The sequence below is a fragment of the Ostrea edulis genome, chromosome 7 (genome assembly GCF_947568905.1).
Source record: "Ostrea edulis chromosome 7, xbOstEdul1.1, whole genome shotgun sequence".
Classification (NCBI taxonomy): domain Eukaryota; kingdom Metazoa; phylum Mollusca; class Bivalvia; order Ostreida; family Ostreidae; genus Ostrea; species Ostrea edulis.
The window spans coordinates 32949990-32972714 of record NC_079170.1 but is presented as its reverse complement, the minus strand read 5'-3'; the positions used below and the strand labels follow the sequence as shown (position 1 = coordinate 32972714).

At 35.4% G+C, this 22725-nt stretch overlaps 1 protein-coding gene across 2 annotated transcripts in view; it reads left to right on the top strand.

Moving 5' to 3' along the window:
• The window catches only part of LOC130048039 (sortilin-like), a 58636-nt gene that overhangs the window by 1349 nt on the left and 34562 nt on the right, over window positions 1–22725 (top strand). Inside the window, exons 2-6 of one of the 2 annotated variants that reach the window (XM_056144028.1) lie at window positions 13497–13556; window positions 14366–14430; window positions 16534–16633; window positions 17510–17686; window positions 19651–19677. In XM_056144028.1, coding sequence (XP_056000003.1) covers window positions 13497–13556; window positions 14366–14430; window positions 16534–16633; window positions 17510–17686; window positions 19651–19677 — 429 coding nt within the window. The remainder of the gene's footprint in view (window positions 1–13496; window positions 13557–14365; window positions 14431–16533; window positions 16634–17509; window positions 17687–19650; window positions 19678–22725) is intronic. The other variant, XM_056144029.1, reaches the window with a different exon arrangement.

Here is a 22725-nt window from a genome sequence, read left to right as displayed (position 1 = left end):
GCTGTCATATTCAGTGTCTGTGTTTAGCAAATTTACAAACATTTGTCCAAAAAAATGTCTCCCCAATATGTAAACAACACTTCAAAGTAACAAGTAAAATTCTTTAGTCTACATCTGTTACACTGCATGTACATGTTTTCCCAGGGATTAAAATTAAAAAAAAATTGACCTAACCAAGAATTACTAACAGGCTGGGAATTTGTCTAGTATATCGTATATCAGGTTTTTTCCGCGTGTATCTAATTTCCACTTTGTTCGCGACGATTTCTGAATCGTGGAAAATAAATCCGTGTAAATTTCATACAAAGTTTTGTTTTTGTAATAGAGTTATATAGCATACAGATTATAGTGCGGTGAAAGTTCTGTGTTCAATGTGTTTTGTTTCCCCCTATATCTGACAAGCGCCAGGTAACAGTTATGGGAACCTTGGTGTTTACTTAATAAAGGACAAGCTAATTAAATGGGTCACGGTCTGCAGTGATTTTTGAAGGCCCATTTTGGGTTCGAATTTCGGCCCTTTCCCCTCCTAAAAATTGGCAATTTTTTCCCAATTTAGCTTGCATTTTTCCCAATAAACAAGGTATTAAATTATTTCATAATAATTATATTCCCCATAAAGCAATTAAATTTTGATTTCAGCCGTAGTGCATGTTAGTTAGTAAATAAGTACATTAATTTACAAATGTTCTTGCAGAGTGAGGCACTAACTCAGCTCAGGGTAGTAAGTCTTCATTTCAAGAAAAAAATTCTTTTTACTGTTTTACACCTAACACCATTTTACACTTGATAAACTTTGGGTGTAATCTTATTAATGGAATGTTCTCAGTGTTTATTTGTTTTTGTTTATTATTTTATTGTTTACAAGTTGTGTTTCATTGTCTGTTAGCCTACTGTAATGTTGGGATATGGGGGTTAGTTCATTTTTCTGTTTGTGTTTTTATGTGACGTCACAGAGGGGTTAGTGCCATGCCTGGCATGGCACTAACCCTTAGTGCGCATGTCAGTAACCCTTAGTGCCATGCCTGGCATGGCACTAACCCCATCGCTTTGTTCCAAGTATTACCGCGATTCAAACTGCATTTCTCAGTTGTTGTAACAGAAAACAGCAATTTCCACAATTGATCATACATCCAGCCCCGTAAGATCTGCAATAGCTCGATATACAAGCCTGGCCTGCCCTCGCACTTCGCAACGTGCACTTGTCTCGGTTATGAGCAAACCGTCGCATAGAGGAGGAATAAACATACCTACACTTCTTCATCTCTTCAACTGCGACCATTTGCAACGATTTATAAGAGGCAATGCGACGTTCAAATTCTACAAGGACCAGTACGCCGCGCCGCAATGTAAACACTCTCTCGATCTGGTATGGCCGCCGCGACCGCGCCTGCTGCAGACTATCTATTTAGCGACGTCACAAATTTAATTCTGACGTAACGTACACTGATTCCCGTACTTTGGTAATATAACGTAGGAAATATCAACACATTAAAATGTTGCGAATTTTAAAGTCATTTATTCACCATTAAGTTCTCCTATATCATGGTAAACACATATCACGGGTGCATATCCCATGGTATTACGGATCAGCGAGAATAATGGATCGAAATCATTAGAGTTTCATGATCCGCCCCTTGATTTAGGCCCGACTTAAAAGCTCAAATTTAGTGTGCAAAGTCTTCAACTTGGAAGCCAGTGTGACGTGTCGTTGATTGTTACGTCATGGTGAACCATCCCTGTATCTTACAAAAGTTTGATAAGATAAATGCTGGCCGAGTTAGAAGGTCTCCCCCCCCCCCTTTTTTTTTTAACAGAACATGGTATATGTATGCGACTGTACGCTGATCCTCTTTGTTATCGTGTATATACAATTATGATGTATCATACAGGCCGCATCATATTTAATGACGATTGGATTAGCTGATAAAACAGTGATTCATGATCACAATTCAGTCATCGCCGATGTCTACATAACTCGGTAATTCTTCAATTTTCCAAGCATCGCATGTATTGTTTTTTATAATAATTAGTCTACTATTTTTTTAATTTGGTATTGATCGCATGTATTGTATATTTATTTTAATGATTTTATTATGTTTAGATCTAGATATTAATTTATAGAGATTTTTTAAAAAGCGTATTTCAGTATATACATGTAATATAAAGTTAGCTTATTTTTATGTATATTCATGAAATCTAATTCTGTGTCATTCTATGATATTAAGTTATATGACCGCAAGAAGAAACGGGCCAACAAGTACATTTTTGAAGAATTTGGCTTGAAGATGGAGTTCACCTCAATGATCGCGGGAATCGCCTGTTTTATCACAGCATTCTATCAGCCCTTCGACTGATCCTGTGAAGTGCAGGTCCTAGGGAGACTCGTGTGTCTGAATGGCATCTAACCTGTGCTGCAGACTATCAAGATCCAGTCAAAACGGCCTTTTTCAAGGCCACCAATATTTTAGAAAAGACACCACTATTACAACTTGCAAGAAATGTAATAAATTGCAAATGTATAATGATACATCGAAGCATACACGAATCTATATTATGTATTTATGGGGAAGTAAAGCTGGTTTATAAGAAATTTTGAGGGAAATATTAATGTGAAGACGCCTTTAATGTATAACCAAGATTTCCTTATAACTCAAACTCGGCTAAGTTTCTTTTCTTAGCGCGAGCCTGCCCATTACATCGGGTCACAATATTTAGTAAGTGATAGATTTACTGGAACTTTAGTGGGGAGTGGGTGCAACTTTATTGCCCCCCCCCCCCCCCCCCCCGCACTAGATTTTACAGAAGTTATGGGGTTTGAAATATATCTCCTATTTAAGCCCAATTAAAATCTAATCTAATTAAAATCAGATCCCAAGATTTACGCTCACAATCGCTACCATACGCAGAGTATTCGGTGCGGATCTAAGAAGTCTAATTTTAAATAGATTGATTAAAATTAATTGATTGATTATCATCCCATCCCGCCCGCCCCTCAAAAAAGAGCCTCGCAAAAATTACGATTTCCAACAAACTTGCTTCCCAGTGACTTGAGTGAATGATTCAAAGTCACAGAATGTTGGTTTTACATCTTCTACCAAGGATTCTTTGAATGTTAACTTGATTAACACATTGTGTGATGCCTTTTGTCATGATTTTTTCCCCCGGGAAATAAAAATTAAAAAAATAAAATTCTCCCATCCGCCCAATATTTTTTGTGACAATGGTTGATAATTTACTAATTAGTTGAATTTGGCCTCATCATTCATTTGTTATATTTTCTTTCATTTGTAATTCAGAAAGAAAAAATAATGCTAATAAAATTGATAAAACATTGAAGATAACAATACCCAGGATGTAAGAATTACACAATAGAAAAGTTACTTTTGCTGTTTCACGGGTAAAGCATGCGCCGATCGATGTCTGGGGTGTTGAAGCAGACAGGAAGTGTTATGTAATAGATATACACATACCTGTGAACGTTTTTTTTTCCTGTCATTAATAGAAATGTTTCTGAACATGAATCGAGGATGAACATGAATCTGACACGAATATGAAACTGATGCATCCGATCCCGATTGGAAAGAAAATTATGAATATGAACATTGAATATAGTAAAAAGAAGATAGTTAATTCATATGGCGACCGCCACTTAGTTACAGTACGAAGTGAATTATTTTTTAAATATGCAGCTGCCATGAATAATAAATTTGTTCGTGCAAGTTACTTAATTATTCATAAAGTAATTTGTAAACAGCGGGAAATGTACAGTTAACGTTAGTTACTACAATATTTAAAACATACCTGGAGTCTAAATTTAGTGGGTGAGGGAATTTCATGGTTTATATGGGGAAAAAATGCATTGATTGTAATTTTTAAAATATTTTACTATTTAAATAAAATATTTGTGAGATACAAAATATGTTAAACACAGCATAGATATCCGGAAAGGGGAGGGGGGCACACACCCCATCCCCCTTTTTGAAATTCAATAAAAATGATGATATGCAGGTTTGGCACTTAAGCAATTAAAACGAGTTCAACTTCGTTGCAACTCGGCTAAAAAGTATACTAACATCGTGTAACCATAATGCGATTTCTACAGTATTGAAAGTTGTTTAAAACCAGTAAGTCTTTGAGCTCGCCTTTAACATTCATTCATTCTTTTGTGTACCATTTTTCAGCATACATTTAGATGTGGAGTTAAGGGTAGAACGGAGAAAGTGTGTTCGAATTTCCAAAGAAGTTTTACCACACACCCCCCCCCCCCTCTCTCTCTCTTTCGCCACACACACACACACATCTCCATTTTTCTCTCTACGCACACATCCTCTCTCTCACATACACACTTCGCACAAATATTCTTATATTAATCTCGGTTGAGATTCGGCTCGGTTGAATATTTGGACTGACGCCTTCACCGAATCTCGGAGCAGTCCTTCATAATTCATGTCTGGAAATTTACTTTCAGCTTCGGTCAGTCCAAATATTCAGCCCAGCCGAATCTTAACCGAGATTAAAATATTCTCTCTCTCTCTCTCTCTCTCTTGGAACATCCTTTTCTGCTTTTCCTAAACATGCATTTTTTTTTTTTATTTTTTTTTTACACCATATTAGCAAACCCAAAGAAGTATTTCTAATGAGAAAGACAACATATGATTATAATCTGCCGATAATAAAGTCTCCCAAACGAAGTACTGGCTGTATAAAAGTGAGCTTTTTCTGAGTACTGCTATTTTCTTCCACATTAATAACTCCCTTACACTAAGTCAATTTTAATTTTATTTAAAACATTTACATAAAAAAAGACCTTGATTTTTGCCATAGCCCCCCCCCCCCCCCCCCCCCCCCCATGATTTTAACAAACTTGAATCAGCATTAAGTCAGGAAGCTTTCATGCAAATATCAGCTTTTCTGACTAAGTGGTTCTTGAGAAGAAGATTTTTAAATATTTCCCTATATCTTGGTATGTAAAACGTTGATCCCCTATTGTGGCCCCATCATACCCCCGGGGGCCATGATTTGAACAAACTTGAATCTGCACTATGTCAGGAATCTTTCATGTAAATGTCAGCAATATGATTACAATTCGGTTAGAAATTATTATTAATATGCAGTAAGTCTAGAACTTAAACGGACAACGGAACGGAGCACGGAAAATATATTGGAAGGAGGTCGGCATTTTGTAAAACCAAAGAGCTTATGAACAAGGAAAGAGAGAACGGAAAGTCATGCTCAGAGTCCACCGTTTCATATACTTCATGCAAATGCATGTAATGTATCTTAAAATCATCATAATTTATTATGAGAAATATCAAGCAAGTGCCTGTGGGTACCAACTCTCCCCTCCCGGCTTTGTCATTTCCTACCCCCTACCCCTTTCCTTCCTTTTCCCACCGATTGTGATAGTATATTGTAAGAAACAGATATACTGCAAAAGACTTCAATTATAATTCAACAAATTTTATTATATGTTTTAATGGCTGCCCAGGGCCGTAAATTAACCTTCAATTTGGAGGAGGCACGAAATTAGGCGGGGGTCTTACTACGAAACAGCTATATCCAAATGTGTCCACTTAGCCTAACAACGATTTCATAAAAAAAAAAAAAAGAAAATGAGGGGGGAGTGATCTAGTACATGCAGACGATTTGTCTTCCATTTCTCTTGAACGCTTTGAATTAAAATAGTATTTAAAGTAGGGATAGTCCATTAGGTTGATATATTCATTTCTTCATAGCAAATAGTACGAATGTACTTATCAGATACACATATTAAATACTAACTTAGTTTGAACGTACATGTATTTAGTGTAATATAATTACAAAGTGATCGGGCCTCGGGCCCAAGTTTTAAAAACTTAGTCCTCCCTCTTCATATGCATGGTGATATAATAAATACAAAGTCTTTCATAATATGCATGATTATGCATGATGCAAGGTGACGATAAGGAACAGTGATCAATCTCATAACTCCTACAAGCAATACAAAATAGATAGTTGGGCAAACACGGACCCCTGGACACACCAGAGGTGGGATCAGGTGCCTAGGAGGAGTAAGCATCCCCTGTTGACCGGTCACACCCGCCGTGAGCCCCATATCCTGATCAGGTAAACGGAGTTATCCGCAGTCAAAATCAGTGTGCCAAGAACGGCTTAACAATCGGTATGAAACACGTCAGACAGCATTTGACCCAATGCGAGGTTGTATTGACGAACTAGATCGTTATAATGCTGCGAAACATTCAACATTAGACATGGAATCTAACAACAAAAATGGTTCAAAATGCCCCATCTTTTACTATATTTCCGCAACAAAGACAACTTATATGAATGTACCATACATGTATTGATTGATTGAATATTGTTTAACGTCACTCTCGAGAATGTTTCACTCATATGGAGACGTCACCACTGCCGGTGAAGGACTGCAAAATTCAAGCCTATGCTCGGCGCTTAGGCCTTTGAGCAGGGAGGGATCTTTATCGTGCCACACCTGCTGTGACATGGGCCTCGGTTTTTGCGGTATCAAACGAAGGACCGCCGCATGTATTCGCCTTCTACAAGGGGGTACTGAGGACCTATTCTAACCCGCGGATCCCCACGGGATTATATATGTATTGAAAGTATTTACTAACTGATTTCCCAATATTCATAAGATTTTAGAAAACCGTAAAAAATTCTTGAGGTAAATTCTGACCGCCTTAAAAACGTTTTTAGAGATATGCCCATAGTGGCTTTTAAAAGAGACAAAAATTAAAGGAAAATTATGATTAATAAATATAATTACATATGATTGATACTATAAGGAGTCTTGGTTACATTTTAAAGGCATAGGGTCTAAGATATTGGTGAAATTTTGCATGTTTCAAAAAGGTGGCGAAATTTAAGATCATAACTAGAAAATCACACAATGTTCTTCAGAATGTTTACAAACACATTGGATAACGATAGTAATTACAAAATAATTCCCTGTTCTCATTTGCCTAAACTGGTACCCTGTTGATTTCGCATCTCTTATGTTTGTGTGTAGCCACCAATCAGCGGGGTACAAGTTTAATATATTGTCCTCCAGACAAAATTTTTATATAGGGCTAATAGATAACTCATAATTAATACTACAAATTTCTTTTTTGGAGTTCTTGCAAAATATTGTGATGTCATTTTTTGAGATAAAAGATAGACCCTATGCCTTTAATGTTATTCAAATTATATTAAAACTATATAAATTCGTTTGTACTTCAATTTATCATAACTTTTCAATATTGATTACATTTCTTGCAAGTTGTAATAGTGGTGTCTTTTCTAAAATATTGGTGGCCTTGAAAAAGGCCGTTTTGACTGGATCTTGATAGTCTGCAGCACAGGTTAGATGCCATTCAGACACACGAGTCTCCCTAGGACCTGCACTTCACAGGATCAGTCGAAGGGCTGATAGAATGCTGTGATAAAACAGGCGATTCCCGCGATCATTGAGGTGAACTCCATCTTCAAGCCAAATTCTTCAAAAATGTACTTGTTGGCCCGTTTCTTCTTGCGGTCATATAACTTAATATCATAGAATGACACAGAATTAGATTTCATGAATATACATAAAAATAAGCTAACTTTATATTACATGTATATACTGAAATACGCTTTTTAAAAAATCTCTATAAATTAATATCTAGATCTAAACATAATAAAATCATTAAAATAAATATACAATACATGCGATCAATACCAAATTAAAAAAATAGTAGACTAATTATTATAAAAAACAATACATGCGATGCTTGGAAAATTGAAGAATTACCGAGTTATGTAGACATCGGCGATGACTGAATTGTGATCATGAATCACTGTTTTATCAGCTAATCCAATCGTCATTAAATATGATGCGGCCTGTATGATACATCATAATTGTATATACACGATAACAAAGAGGATCAGCGTACAGTCGCATACATATACCATGTTCTGTTAAAAAAAAAGGGGGGGGGGGGAGACCTTCTAACTCGGCCAGCATTTATCTTATCAAACTTTTGTAAGATACAGGGATGGTTCACCATGACGTAACAATCAACGACACGTCACACTGGCTTCCAAGTTGAAGACTTTGCACACTAAATTTGAGCTTTTAAGTCGGGCCTAAATCAAGGGGCGGATCATGAAACTCTAATGATTTCGATCCATTATTCTCGCTGATCCGTAATACCATGGGATATGCACCCGTGATATGTGTTTACCATGATATAGGAGAACTTAATGGTGAATAAATGACTTTAAAATTCGCAACATTTTAATGTGTTGATATTTCCTACGTTATATTACCAAAGTACGGGAATCAGTGTACGTTACGTCAGAATTAAATTTGTGACGTCGCTAAATAGATAGTCTGCAGCAGGCGCGGTCGCGGCGGCCATACCAGATCGAGAGAGTGTTTACATTGCGGCGCGGCGTACTGGTCCTTGTAGAATTTGAACGTCGCATTGCCTCTTATAAATCGTTGCAAATGGTCGCAGTTGAAGAGATGAAGAAGTGTAGGTATGTTTATTCCTCCTCTATGCGACGGTTTGCTCATAACCGAGACAAGTGCACGTTGCGAAGTGCGAGGGCAGGCCAGGCTTGTATATCGAGCTATTGCAGATCTTACGGGGCTGGATGTATGATCAATTGTGGAAATTGCTGTTTTCTGTTACAACAACTGAGAAATGCAGTTTGAATCGCGGTAATACTTGGAACAAAGCGATGGGGTTAGTGCCATGCCAGGCATGGCACTAAGGGTTACTGACATGCGCACTAAGGGTTAGTGCCATGCCAGGCATGGCACTAACCCCTCTGTGACGTCACATAAAAACACAAACAGAAAAATGAACTAACCCCCATATCCCAACATTACAGTAGGCTAACAGACAATGAAACACAACTTGTAAACAATAAAATAATAAACAAAAACAAATAAACACTGAGAACATTCCATTAATAAGATTACACCCAAAGTTTATCAAGTGTAAAATGGTGTTAGGTGTAAAACAGTAAAAAGAATTTTTTTCTTGAAATGAAGACTTACTACCCTGAGCTGAGTTAGTGCCTCACTCTGCAAGAACATTTGTAAATTAATGTACTTATTTACTAACTAACATGCACTACGGCTGAAATCAAAATTTAATTGCTTTATGGGGAATATAATTATTATGAAATAATTTAATACCTTGTTAATAATAAAATTATGAAAGGAAAACATATTTGAAAAAAATAAACATTCGATTTGAATTATATACATAAGACAAAGAGTTATGGGAATGATGATTAGGATAGAATAGTTTAAAATTTTAGAAGGTTAAAGAAAATTAGATGTGTAAAATAAAGATAATGTAATGTTTGATATGATTTTAAAACTTGTTTACGATCAAATTGATTTTTCTCAATTTGACTGAAATGTCGACAATTTTTCGCAATTCAAAAGCCACAGGACCTTTGTAAAAAATGTAGAAAAATCACTGGTCTGTGCTTCAATCAATGTATATAAGCTATATTTATATTAATAGTTCAGTAAACAGCTATTTTTACATACCTTTTATCAACAGAAGAAGAAATTAGAAATCGGCTAATATCTGTTTTCATTTTGTGCACCATTCTGCAAAAAGTCAAACTGTACTGGAGCTGACAGTATGTGAGAATGTTAATGAATTCGATATATATACTGTAGAAATAGCCCTTGTACTAGAGCTAAAACTAAAAGAATAGTCTTGAAATCAGAATAAAACTTTGTTTTACAAATAAAACGTATAACACTGTATTTGTTAAATTCAATAATAGAATACTGTCGATGCTAGCAGAAGACAGAGAGGTGTTGGAGAGAGAGTGTTGTGGCCGCCTTTTGTTGGCATGGAGAGAATTTTGTATCAAGTTTAAGACTGTTTAATATTGTAATTGTATTCATGGTATTGCATAAGTGTCATTGAAGCTAACAGTGTCGATCCTATAAGATAGATTATGAGGCTTCTGATATCCAGATAAAGACTGGAGAAAAACGGCATCACAGTTAGTCCAGGGCAAGTAGAAGAAAAGTGGCGTATTATTTGTCTAAAATCAGCAGGTCAGATATGATTATTGATCAAGTAATATATACGCGAAATTCTTGAGGCTGATGATTGTCCTCTCGGAGTGAAGAAGCCTGACAGTAATGTACGTCCATTAATTTGATTACCGTGTTTTCTGTTTGGACTTCATTGTTTGAGCTGGAGGTTGTGGACAGACCTCTGGCTGCAGTTGTTGAGCGTCCGTCATACAGCTATAGACTATAGATATAAACAAACTATTAAACACCTTATACTTATATTTTGTAATAAAGCATCTAGTAGAGAAGTCAGTGTTTTTATTAAGACACGTTGAAACATCTTAGGTTTGTTATTTTTGAAATATTGGTTTCTTATTGTACATTAAAAAAACATTTCAGTTGATATCTGAGATGTAATAGGAAGGGAGGAAATGCAACGGACAAGACTGGGATTCGAACCTAGAACCCTGAATCTCTAGTCAAGTGCTCTACCAACTAAACTATCTGGCTGCCAGTGATAGAACCCGACTAATTGCTACACTCCTCCCTCCTTAATTAATTGTCTTCACTCTTGAAGACATCGAACCAGGATCTTTACCCCCTGACAGACATTTTCACCTGTCACTTCCAGGGGCTGGTCTACAGCACCAAATGCAGCAGGAAGGAAGAAAATACAATGGCCCAGACTGGGATTAGAACCCGGGACCCCTGTCAGGTGCTCAAATCTGACAAAAGAAAATCATTGTGTGCAATGAGAATTTGAAGTGCACTGGGGATTATGTGTTGATATAGTGTTTTTTTAGTCAAGGTTACATCTGAAAATGCCACCATTCTGTGGCACTGATTTTGAAGAATTCAATATGTCTGTTAGAAGAGTCAGCTTATAAAAGTGCTGATATTACACCTACATGTATGTTACTGTGTAATGTCGTCCTAGTTTGAGAATTCTAGATCACAGGGTCACAAAAACTAGCGTGTCAGTTTGAAATGAAGAAATCAGAGCTGGACTCTAAATCATATTTTCTAGACCTGCGGCAGCTGTGTACGTGTACATATCCGAGGCAGTAAACACATTTGTAAGGGGTCCCAACGCATAGAGAAATCAATCATCAAATCCATAGAATAAATCACTGATGCAAGGAGAGTAATCTTTGAATTCACTCAACCGGAACTACCACACATTTCATTTTGCCATTTATGTAAGGCTGTATTCTGAGATGATAAAAATGTACAAGTTGTTGATTTTTAGGACTTTAGTTTCTTGTCCAGCTGACATTTCAAGCGTTACATTACATGTGAAGTCTTAGGTATTTACAAATGGGGTTTACACGAAATGTACATTACAATCGTCAATAACCTTCAGGGATATATCAATGTCTCAGAATCATTTACCGTTCAGGCTGACTGCATCAGGCATTGTAAACAGGAACTGGGCTGTAGTATGTATGTAGTATGTACACAAAGCCTGTTTATACTGCATCAAATAAGGCCACTTCACTTTGACCCATGGGTACATTTTTATTTTAAGAATATTTTTTGCCACATCAGATTACCAATATGACAGCACATTCATTCATATCCAGATTTAAAAACATCATTGCAGAAGGACCAAAAATGGCTGAATCAATCATTGAATCAATATATTGATCAATCAATGATTCAATATATTAATCAATCAATGAATCAATAGTTTAATCAATCAATGAATAAATATATTAATCAATCAATGAATCAATATATTAATCAATCAATGAATCAATATATTGATATTTGGTAAGACTTGTACTAATCATCCTGTATATTATGTGTGAAGGTCATTCATTTCAGTTTTACAGGAGTTTATATCTTGAACTGATGTAGATCCGATACTTTTCTTTGCAAAATATTTTGTTTAAACTCATCTTTTTTTTTACTGCATTTGTTATTCCTATGGGCAAGGTCAATGCAAAAAAAACCCCATGGGTTATCTTGTGAAATTCATCTCCTATTTAACATACTAAAGAAAGCATTTCATTAATATGAATTTAAACACATGATTTATTTCCCCGTTTTATTGATTTTAATTTAAACACATGATTTATTTCCCCGTTTTATTTATTTTAGTGTAAACACATGATTTATTTCCCCGTTTTTTATTTTAATTTAAACACATGATTTATTTCCCCGTTTTATTGATTTTAATGTAAACACATGATTTATTTCCCCGTTTTATTGATTTTAATTTAAACACGATTTATTTCCCCGTTTTATTGATTTTAATTTAAACACATGATTTATTTCCCCGTTTTATTGATTTTAATTTAAACACATGATTTATTTCCCCGTTTTATTGATTTTAATTTAAACACATGATTTATTTCCCCGTTTTATTGATTTTAATTTAAACACATGATTTATTTCCCCGTTTATTGATTTTAATGTAAACACATGATTTATTTCCCCATTTTATTGATTTTAATTTAAACACATGATTTATTTCCCCGTTTTATTTATTTTAGTGTAAACACATGATTTATTTCCCCGTTTTTTATTTTAATTTAAACACATGATTTATTTCCCCGTTTTATTGATTTTAATGTAAACACATGATTTATTTCCCCGTTTTATTGATTTTAATTTAAACACGATTTATTTCCCCGTTTTATTGATTTTAATTTAAACACATGATTTATTTCCCCGTTTTATTGATTTTAATTTAAACACATGATTTATTTCCCCGTTTTATTGATTTTAATTTAAACACATGATTTATTTCCCCGTTTTATTGATTTTAATTTAAACACATGATTTATTTCCCCGTTTATTGATTTTAATGTAAACACATGATTTATTTCCCCATTTTATTGATTTTAATTTAAACACATGATTTATTTCCCCGTTTTATTTATTTTAGTGTAAACACATGATTTATTTCCCCGTTTTTTATTTTAATTTAAACACATGATTTATTTCCCCGTTTTATTGATTTTAATGTAAACACATGATTTATTTCCCCGTTTTATTGATTTTAATTTAAACACGATTTATTTCCCCGTTTTATTGATTTTAATTTAAACACATGATTTATTTCCCCGTTTTATTGATTTTAATTTAAACACATGATTTATTTCCCCGTTTTATTGATTTTAATTTAAACACATGATTTATTTCCCCGTTTTATTGATTTTAATTTAAACACATGATTTATTTCCCCGTTTATTGATTTTAATGTAAACACATGATTTATTTCCCTGTTTTATTGATTTTAATTTAAACACATGATTTATTTCCCCGTTTTATTGATTTTAATTTAAACACGATTTATTTCCCCGTTTTATTGATTTTAATTTAAACACATGATTTATTTCCCCGTTTTATTGATTTTAATTTAAACACTTGAATATTCTCCCATTTTATTGAATTTTCTCCTGTTTTATAATGGTAGTCTTTTTATACTGGTGTTTCTCTTCTGTTTTTGCAGTATGCATTCCAGAACGAGTCCTACTATAGTCTAGCACTGGCCTGGTGTGGAAATAATGGGGTAAGGCTCACAGGAACTTCATTGACAAACCTCATTTCACTCTGTATATTGTGATTTAATTTGGTGAGATTCAGGGTAGCTACACTACTGCCGTACATGGCTTTTTTGTTGTTGATTTTTTATTATTATAGATAAATCAAAGAATTACAGATACACCCATTCAAAGCCCCTTCAATTTACAGAGCAACTTTCTCTGTGCATAGATTAGGTTTAAAACTTTTATATCTCATCATTTCACAAATTCTGTGGTCATTATAATGATCTAATTTGCACATACAACCTGCCATTAGATCAAATGCTGTCTGACGTGTTTCACACCAATCGTTAGGCTGTACTTTACATACTGATTTGGACTACAGATTACTCCATTTACTTGATCAATGTATTAGGCTCACGGTGGGTATGACCGGTCGACAGGAGATGCTTACTTCTCCTAGGCACCTGATCGCACCTCTGGTGTGTCCAGGGGTCTATGTTTGCCCTACTCTTAATTTTGTTTTCTTTATGGAATTTATGAGATTGGTCCAGAGATTGTTCCAGGGAACTACATCTCCACAGGTAGGCTTGGAGGATGTCAGCCTACACAATCGTTGGCCTCACTTTGTATTTTGTTTTCCTGCATATAATGAGCTCACAGCAAATTCCTAGGCCTTCCAGAAATTACAAACAGACTGACTCTACTATGCATGCTAGCTAGCTATCACAATCCACCATTACTAGTTAGCAATTTCTTTTGATCAGTAGAGATTTTTAAAAAATTGCAGGTATGATGTATATGTATGTATTTTATGTACATTTGTATGTTATAGGAGTTGCTGGTGGTAATTACACAGGAAATGTTTGGGATGGTGCAGCCATCAAAAGTATACAAAAGGTAGGACAGTTGTTTATTATTAACATGACGAGATGGTGTACAAGAGGTATGGCTGTTTGTAATCATTAACATGATGAGATAGATGTACAGAAGTTGTGGTATATCAGTTTGTAATCGTTATCACTGTGAGATAGGTGTACAGAAGTTGTGGTATATCAGTTTGTAATCGTTATCACTGTGAGATAGATGTACAGAAGTTGTGGTATATCAGTTTGTAATCGTTATCACTGTGAGATAGATGTACAGAAGTTGTGGTATATCAGTTTGTAATCGTTATCACTGTGAGATAGATGTACAGAAGTTGTGGTATATCAGTTTGTAATCGTTATCACTGTGAGATAGATGTACAGAAGTTGTGGTATATCAGTTTGTAATCGTTATCACTGTGAGATAGATGTACAGAAGTTGTGGTATATCAGTTTGTAATCGTTATCACTGTGAGATAGATGTACAGAAGTTGTGGTATATCAGTTTGTAATCGTTATCACTGTGAGATAGATGTACAGAAGTTGTGGTATATCAGTTTGTAATCGTTATCACTGTGAGATAGATGTACAGAAGTTGTGGTATATCAGTTTGTAATCGTTATCACTGTGAGATAGATGTACAGAAGTTGTGGTATATCAGTTTGTAATCGTTATCACTGTGAGATAGATGTACAGAAGTTGTGGTAAATCAGTTTGTAATCGTTATCACTGTGAGATAGATGTACAGAAGTTGTGGTATATCAGTTTGTAATCGTTATCACTGTGAGATAGATGTACAGAAGTTGTGGTATATCAGTTTGTAATCGTTATCACTGTGAGATAGATGTACAGAAGTTGTGGTATATCAGTTTGTAATCGTTATCACTGTGAGATAGGTGTACAGAAGTTGTGGTATATCAGTTTGTAATCGTTATCACTGTGAGATAGGTGTACAGAAGTTGTGGTATATCAGTTTGTAATCGTTATCACTGTGAGATAGATGTACAGAAGTTGTGGTATATCAGTTTGTAATCGTTATCACTGTGAGATAGATGTACAGAAGTTGTGGTATATCAGTTTGTAATCGTTATCACTGTGAGATAGGTGTACAGAAGTTGTGGTATATCAGTTTGTAATCGTTATCACTGTGAGATAGATGTACAGAAGTTGTGGTATATCAGTTTGTAATCGTTATCACTGTGAGATAGGTGTACAGAAGTTGTGATATATCAGTTTGTAATCGTTATCACTGTGAGATAGGTGTACAGAAGTTGTGGTATATCAGTTTGTAATCGTTATCACTGTGAGATAGATGTACAGAAGTTGTGGTATATCAGTTTGTAATCGTTATCACTGTGAGATAGATGTACAGAAGTTGTGATATATCAGTTTGTAATCGTTATCACTGTGAGATAGATGTACAGAAGTTGTGGTATATCAGTTTGTAATCGTTATCACTGTGAGATAGATGTACAGAAGTTGTGATATATCAGTTTGTAATCGTTATCACTGTGAGATAGATGTACAGAAGTTGTGGTATATCAGTTTGTAATCGTTATCACTGTGAGATAGATGTACAGAAGTTGTGATATCTCTCAGTGTTTAATCATTAACACTGTGCTATAGGTGCACTAAAGTTTTGATTTCTCTCAGTGTGTAAACGAGTACAGCCATTGAGATTATCTTGTATATATATGTTAAGACACAATTTTTGATACCTCTGCATTATGCATACACATCAAACTAGTTTTAAGGCCTTATTATAATGCCTAAAATCCCTTTTCAATATTCTAACTCAGTGAGAGCATTTATTTATCTATCTGTCTGTGTTTCTGTCTGTCCATCCGTCCGTCAATCTATCTTTATGTCTGGCTGTCTATATGTCTGTCTATCCATCTATCTATCTTATATGTCTGTCCATCCGTCTGTCCGTCCGTCTATCTGCCTATGGTTTGTCTGTCTTTAGTAGTTTTAATATCAATTGATCCTTCTATTTTGGTAAACACAAAATTAAATGTAAAATTTCTTGGATGTCATGGTTAATAGATTCACAGGTATAATGGACACCCCCCCACCCCACCCCAATAATACTAATTTTACCACCATGACTTTAATTCACTATTCTGTTATATTCCAGTCTTAACTTTGGTGCTGAGTTTAATGAAGTGAAGCTTAATACCCAGCCTAGAATCTACAAACATAATGGTGTCCATAGAAATCCTCACAACACCAGAAAGGTTAGTATCAATGATAGAGACCTATTCCAATGGCAAAGCTGGGCATTATCTCCCTTACTTCAGTGTCAAAGCTGGACATAATCTCCCTTACTTCAGTGTCAACACAAGAGAATATCTCCGTTACTTCACTGTCAACACTAGAGATTATCTCCCTTACTTCAGTGTCACCACTAGAGATTATCTCCTTTATTTCAGTGTCAACACTAGAGATTATCTCCCTTCAGTGTCACCACTAGAGATTATCTCCCTTACTTCAGTGTCAACACTAGAGATTATCACCCTTACTTCACTGTCAACACTAGAGATTATCTCCCTTCAGTGTCCAAATTATTGATTATCTCCCTGTCAGTGCTAGAGATTATTTTCCTTACTTTAGAGATAATCCCCTTAACTTCAGTGTCAAAACTAGAGATTATCTCCCTTACTTCAGTCAAAGCTAGAGATTATCTCCCTTACTTGAGTGCCATCCTGTGTGTGATTTTATATTTATTGATATCTCTACATGTGTTTGACCCCAGATACTGGTATCTCCAATAGTGATTTCAAATTTATTGATATCACTGTTTGTGGCACCAGATAGTTATTGATATCTCCAATATAATTCCAGTCTTGTAGAGCGTTCGGTTCATAACCCGGAGATCGTGAGTTCAAACTCTGCTCATGCCTGTTGCAGCAGGTATTGGCACGTTAAAGAACCCTCGCTGCTACAGCCCTGAATGTTAAGCATAGGTTTAAATTTGTGGTACTTCACCTACAGCTGGTGACATCTCAGTATGAGTGAAAAATTCTCTACGGGACGTAAAACAATCAATCATGATATTGATATCTCTGTGTGTGATCCCAGATAGTTATTGATGTCACCAATTGTGATTCCAGATTTACTTGGTGGACTCTGGAGATAAGTATGGATCCCAATTGTTTATCACGGACAACGGGGGTAAAAGTTTTTTTACATCCAAGCTTTCCTTTCATCTGACGGGCAGTATCATGTTCCACCCGAGCCAATCGCATGAGGACTATCTTCTGGCCTCATCAGCCCTGCTGACCACAAAGGTAAAATGATATCAAAAATAGGAGGGCCAAATGAAAACAATTAAAGGGCATATGATAGACAAGGGAGGGGCACATGATAGACAATGAAGAGACACATGATAGACAATGGAAGGGACACATGGTAAATAATGGAAGGGGCACATGATAGACAATGGAAGGGGCACATGATAGACAATGAAGGGGCACATGATAGACAATGAAGGGGCACATGATAGACAATGGAAGGGGCACACATGATAGACAAGGGGCACATGATAGACAATGAAGGGGCACATGATAGACAATGGAAGGGGCACACATGATAGACCATGAAGGGGCACACATGATAGACAATAAAGGGGCACATGATAGACAATGAAGGGGCACATGATAGACAATGGAAGGGGCACACATGATAGACAATGGAAGGGACACACATGATAGACAATGAAGGGGCACACATGATAGACAATGAAGGGGCACATTATAAACAATGAAGGGGCACATGATAGACAATGAAGGGGCACATGATAGACAATGGAAGGGGCACACATGATAGACAATGAAGGGGCACACATGATAGGCAATATAGGGGCACATGATAGACAATGAAGGGACACATGATAGACAATGGAAGGGACACATGGTAAATAATGGAAGGGGCACATGATAGACAATGGAAGGGGCACATGATAGACAATGAAGGGGCACATGATAGACAATGAAAGGGGCAGATGATAGACAATGGAAGGGGCACATGATAGACAATGAAGGGGCACATGATATACAATGAAGGGGCACATGATAGACAAGGGAAGGGCACATGATTGACAAGAAAGGTTCACTTGATATACAGGAGGGCATATGATAGAGAAAGGAGGGGCACATATGGTTCAGTCCCTCCACCAAAAGTAATCAGTCTATTAACTAATTCCTAGCATCCAAATTAACTGTCTTTGCATTCTTTGTGGTGTCCATATAATAAGATCGCTGTGCCATATGATAAGATTACTGTGTCATATGATAAGATCGCTGTGTCATATAATAAGATTACTGTGTCATATAATAAGATCGCTGTGTCATATGATAAGATTACTGTGTCATATGATAGATCACTGTGTCATATAATAAGATTACTGTGTCATATAATAAGATCACTGTGTCATATAATAAGATCGCTGTGTCATATAATAAGATCGCTGTGTCATATGATAAGATTACTGTGTCATATGATAAGATTACTGTGTCATATAATAAGATCACTGTGTCATATGATAAGATCACTGTGTCATATAATAAGATCACTGTGTCATATGATAAGATTACTGTGTCATATGATAAGATCGCTGTGTCATATGATAAGATCGCTGTGTCATATGATAAGATCGCTGTGTCATATGATAAGATTACTGTGTCATATGATAAGATTGCTGTGTCATGTAATGAGATTGCTGTGTCATGTAATGAGATTGCTGTGTCATGTAATGAGATCGCTGTGTCATGTAATGAGATCGCTGTGTCATATAATGAGATCGCTGTGTCATATAACACAGTTGGTATACCACCTATCTAGAGTTAAAAGTGCCTATGCACTATTTAGTATTTGCACCTGTGTAGGTTTAAGATGCCATGGCACAATTTGGTAATGCACCTCTCTAGAGTTTAAGTACTCCTGTCCTACAAAAGTATCTCGCCGTGAACCTTTAGCATGCTGGAGTAGGAATTAGGTCCCTCTGTACATTTATTATTTAATTCCCAAAGCTTAATTGCATACAATAATTTACTTCAAGATTAATTTGAATTTGCAACTCAAGCAAACATTTTAAAAAATGAGATGTTTTACAGAAGGTTTGGTATGAATTCATAGGATTGGCAGATTCATTTCTATCACTGTAATTCTTGAGCACTTACATTTTCATGTTATTTGATACGTACCTTAAACTTGTTAAGTTTTTAACTGCTAACGGTCATGCCTTCTGTCACAGATTAACGGTGATACCAAGAATTTAGTGGTAGGTATGATGGCTTTTTATTCATTATGCCTTGCCTTCTGTGTTGTACAAGTAGCTAGCACAAATGTATCTATGTTGTCACACCCCTCAAGGAGCCCTGCTAATTGTTCGTCGCAACCTCAAAAGGCCCCAGTCATGGAAAGATGGTGCCGATTCAATTAAAGGGTGCTCCAGGAATCCGTGGTCCATGATTTAGCTCCAAAATGGGCATGTGCATGTTTGACAATGATCCAAACATACGGCTTTAAGGAAGTCTGTTTGTTAAATCAGAATGGGGTATACTAACAAATGCTGCATACAGTAACAAATAGGGCAAGCTCAGGGGCCCTACATGATTAACACAAGTTAAAAGCATGCAGTATTGTATGATGTCCTTTGTTTTTGACCGGGAAGAGGTTACGTTGGTTATCAATAGACTTGTACTGATATTGTGAATTCACATATAATGATGTGAAAGATGTTGTTAGTATAAACATGTAAAGAGACCAACTTTATTGAAGCTACGAGTTTCTAGTTTGAATAGTGCTTTTGAGAGTGTAAGCTAAGAATTTTTAATTCAGATAGTGTTTTCTTTGTCTAAGCTATGAGTTTCTAGTTTGAATAGTGTTTTCTTCATCTAAACTACAAGTTTCTAGTTTGAATGATATTTTGCTTGTCTAAGCTACGAGTTTCTAGTTTGAATAGTGTTTTGTTTGTCTAAACTACAAGTTTCTAGTTTAAATAGTGTTTTATGAGTCTAAAGCTACGAGTTTCTAGTTGGAATAGTGATTTATGAGTCTAAGCTTTGAGTTTATAGTTCAAATATTGTTTTGTGAGTCTGTGTACAGTCAAGTGTACACAGAAAGTTACAATGACTGGTACCGGTATGTTAGTCAATACTTGGAATATTGATCAATGTTTGTTATGTTGATGAGTGTTTTGACATGTTGATCAGTGTTTGTTATGTTGATGAGTGTTTTGACATATTGATCAATGTTTGTTATGTTGGTCAGTGTTTTGACATGTTGATCAGTGTTTGTTATGTTGATGAGTGTTTTGACATGTTGATCAGTGTTTGTTATGTTGATAAGTGTTTTGACATATTGGTCAGTGTTGGTTAAGTTTATGTATGTTTGACTTGTTGAGAAGTGTTGAGTGTGTTGATCAATGTTTTACATGTTAATGTTTGGAATGTTTTTCAACATTTGGAATGCTGATCAGTGTTTAGAATGTTGATTAGTCTTGATAAGTTCATCTATGTTTGGCATGTTGATCAGTGTTTAGAATGTTAATTAGTCTTGACAAGTTCATCTATGTTTGGCATGTTGATCAGTGTTTAGAATGTTGATTAGTCTTGACAAGTTCATCTATGTTTGGCATGTTGATCAGTGTTTAGCATGTTGATCAATGTTTGATGGGTTTATCAGTGCTTGTTGATGAGTGGTTGGTATGTTTATTTATTATTTAGTGTTTGACATAATTTGTTTGGTAGGTTGATAAGTGTTTTTTATGTTTGATATGTGACTCAGTGTTTTATGTGTTGATACAGGACATATACAGCATATGGCATGGTGGAGTGTATCTATGGTATATAGAGAACAACTTTGTTCAATACTTGGGCTATCCTGATAGTAAATCTTGTATTTATGTTTATAGAATGATTAATACTCAGATGTTGGGTGTGCATGTATTTAAAATTTGCCTTATAACAGGAACTACAGGGTGTGTTCTAAATTACATGTCGAGTGTACAACCTTTCTGATGTTGCCTTTAGGTAACAGGAACTACAGGGTGTATTCGAAAGTTCACATTTAGACCTTGTGTATTAATTCTCAATACATGTAAATGTTGATTTATAGTTGTTTGGGGGGGGGGGGGGGGGGGGGGAGGGTACTCTGTTAAAAATTTATTTTCGATAAAGATTATGGATGTTATTTAGAATTTCGGTGAACACAGTGCTATTGATACCGCAAAAAAGACCCTCTATAGTAAGTATTTTTTTATTCTCATAGTATGTTCAAACCATGAACATCATAAGTATCATCACACAATAACATTTACGTATACGCATAGTAGAGAATCTACAATTGCTATCCAAATATAACAGTTACTTATGTGTATAACAGATAGACTGGGGTTGTATATTGATTAAATCAATACCTTTGTCGTTTGTTGAGCTATATCAGGTTTTTTCCGCATCTTGTTTTTTTCCAGGAATTAGAACCTAAAATATTGTACTAAATTTACACGAATCAAATTTTCACTATTTCAAAGTCCTAGTGAAAATATAATTCACGATAATTTAAACATAGAAGAAATTGGTAAAAAAAAAAAGCCATCATGTGTAAGTAAACTATTGCTTTTTCATGCAAAAAGTTCAGTCAGTGAAACGTCTGTTTACATGATTGCTGGGTTACTGATCACACAATGATTTTTTGTAGTTTCTTTTTATACTCGAGTAAATAAAAAACTGCCATTGCGATCCAATTTATCAAGGAACTCGCTGCCGTATGTGACCATAAAAATCCACCTCAAGGCGTTACCCTTTACATGTAATTTCACGAAATTTTATCTTTATTCAACGTGATTCCTTCTTTAAAATTGATTTCAATCGAGCATGACTATTCTGGAATTATCGTCCCTAAACACTTTTGTTTTAAATTGCTCAAGTAATAGTTTAGCTGTGATCTTGTTTAGTCGGCACACTGAATCAATTATTATACCCAAGCTATCAGTTGGTTAATGTATAATCAACACAGGGTCGTGTGAAGTTAATTAACAAAACCTGAGTTGTTGTTAATTTGATAAAATCAAGAATCGGGGAATCAAGGCCGTTGTTTTCATAGGTGTGAATTCCAGCAGACTTTGATAGATGCGGGGTGGATTGGATATGGAATCTCCCACCACATATACCTTTATGTTCAACAAAGTGGAAAATTAACCTGATTGTGATATAAATCAGATAAATATATTATATTGAGCTTGGGACTGAAATTTAGGTTGTCAATTATTAAATAAACAATGAGGCTTACATACCTGTCAGATGTACGAGGGAAACAAAACACACTA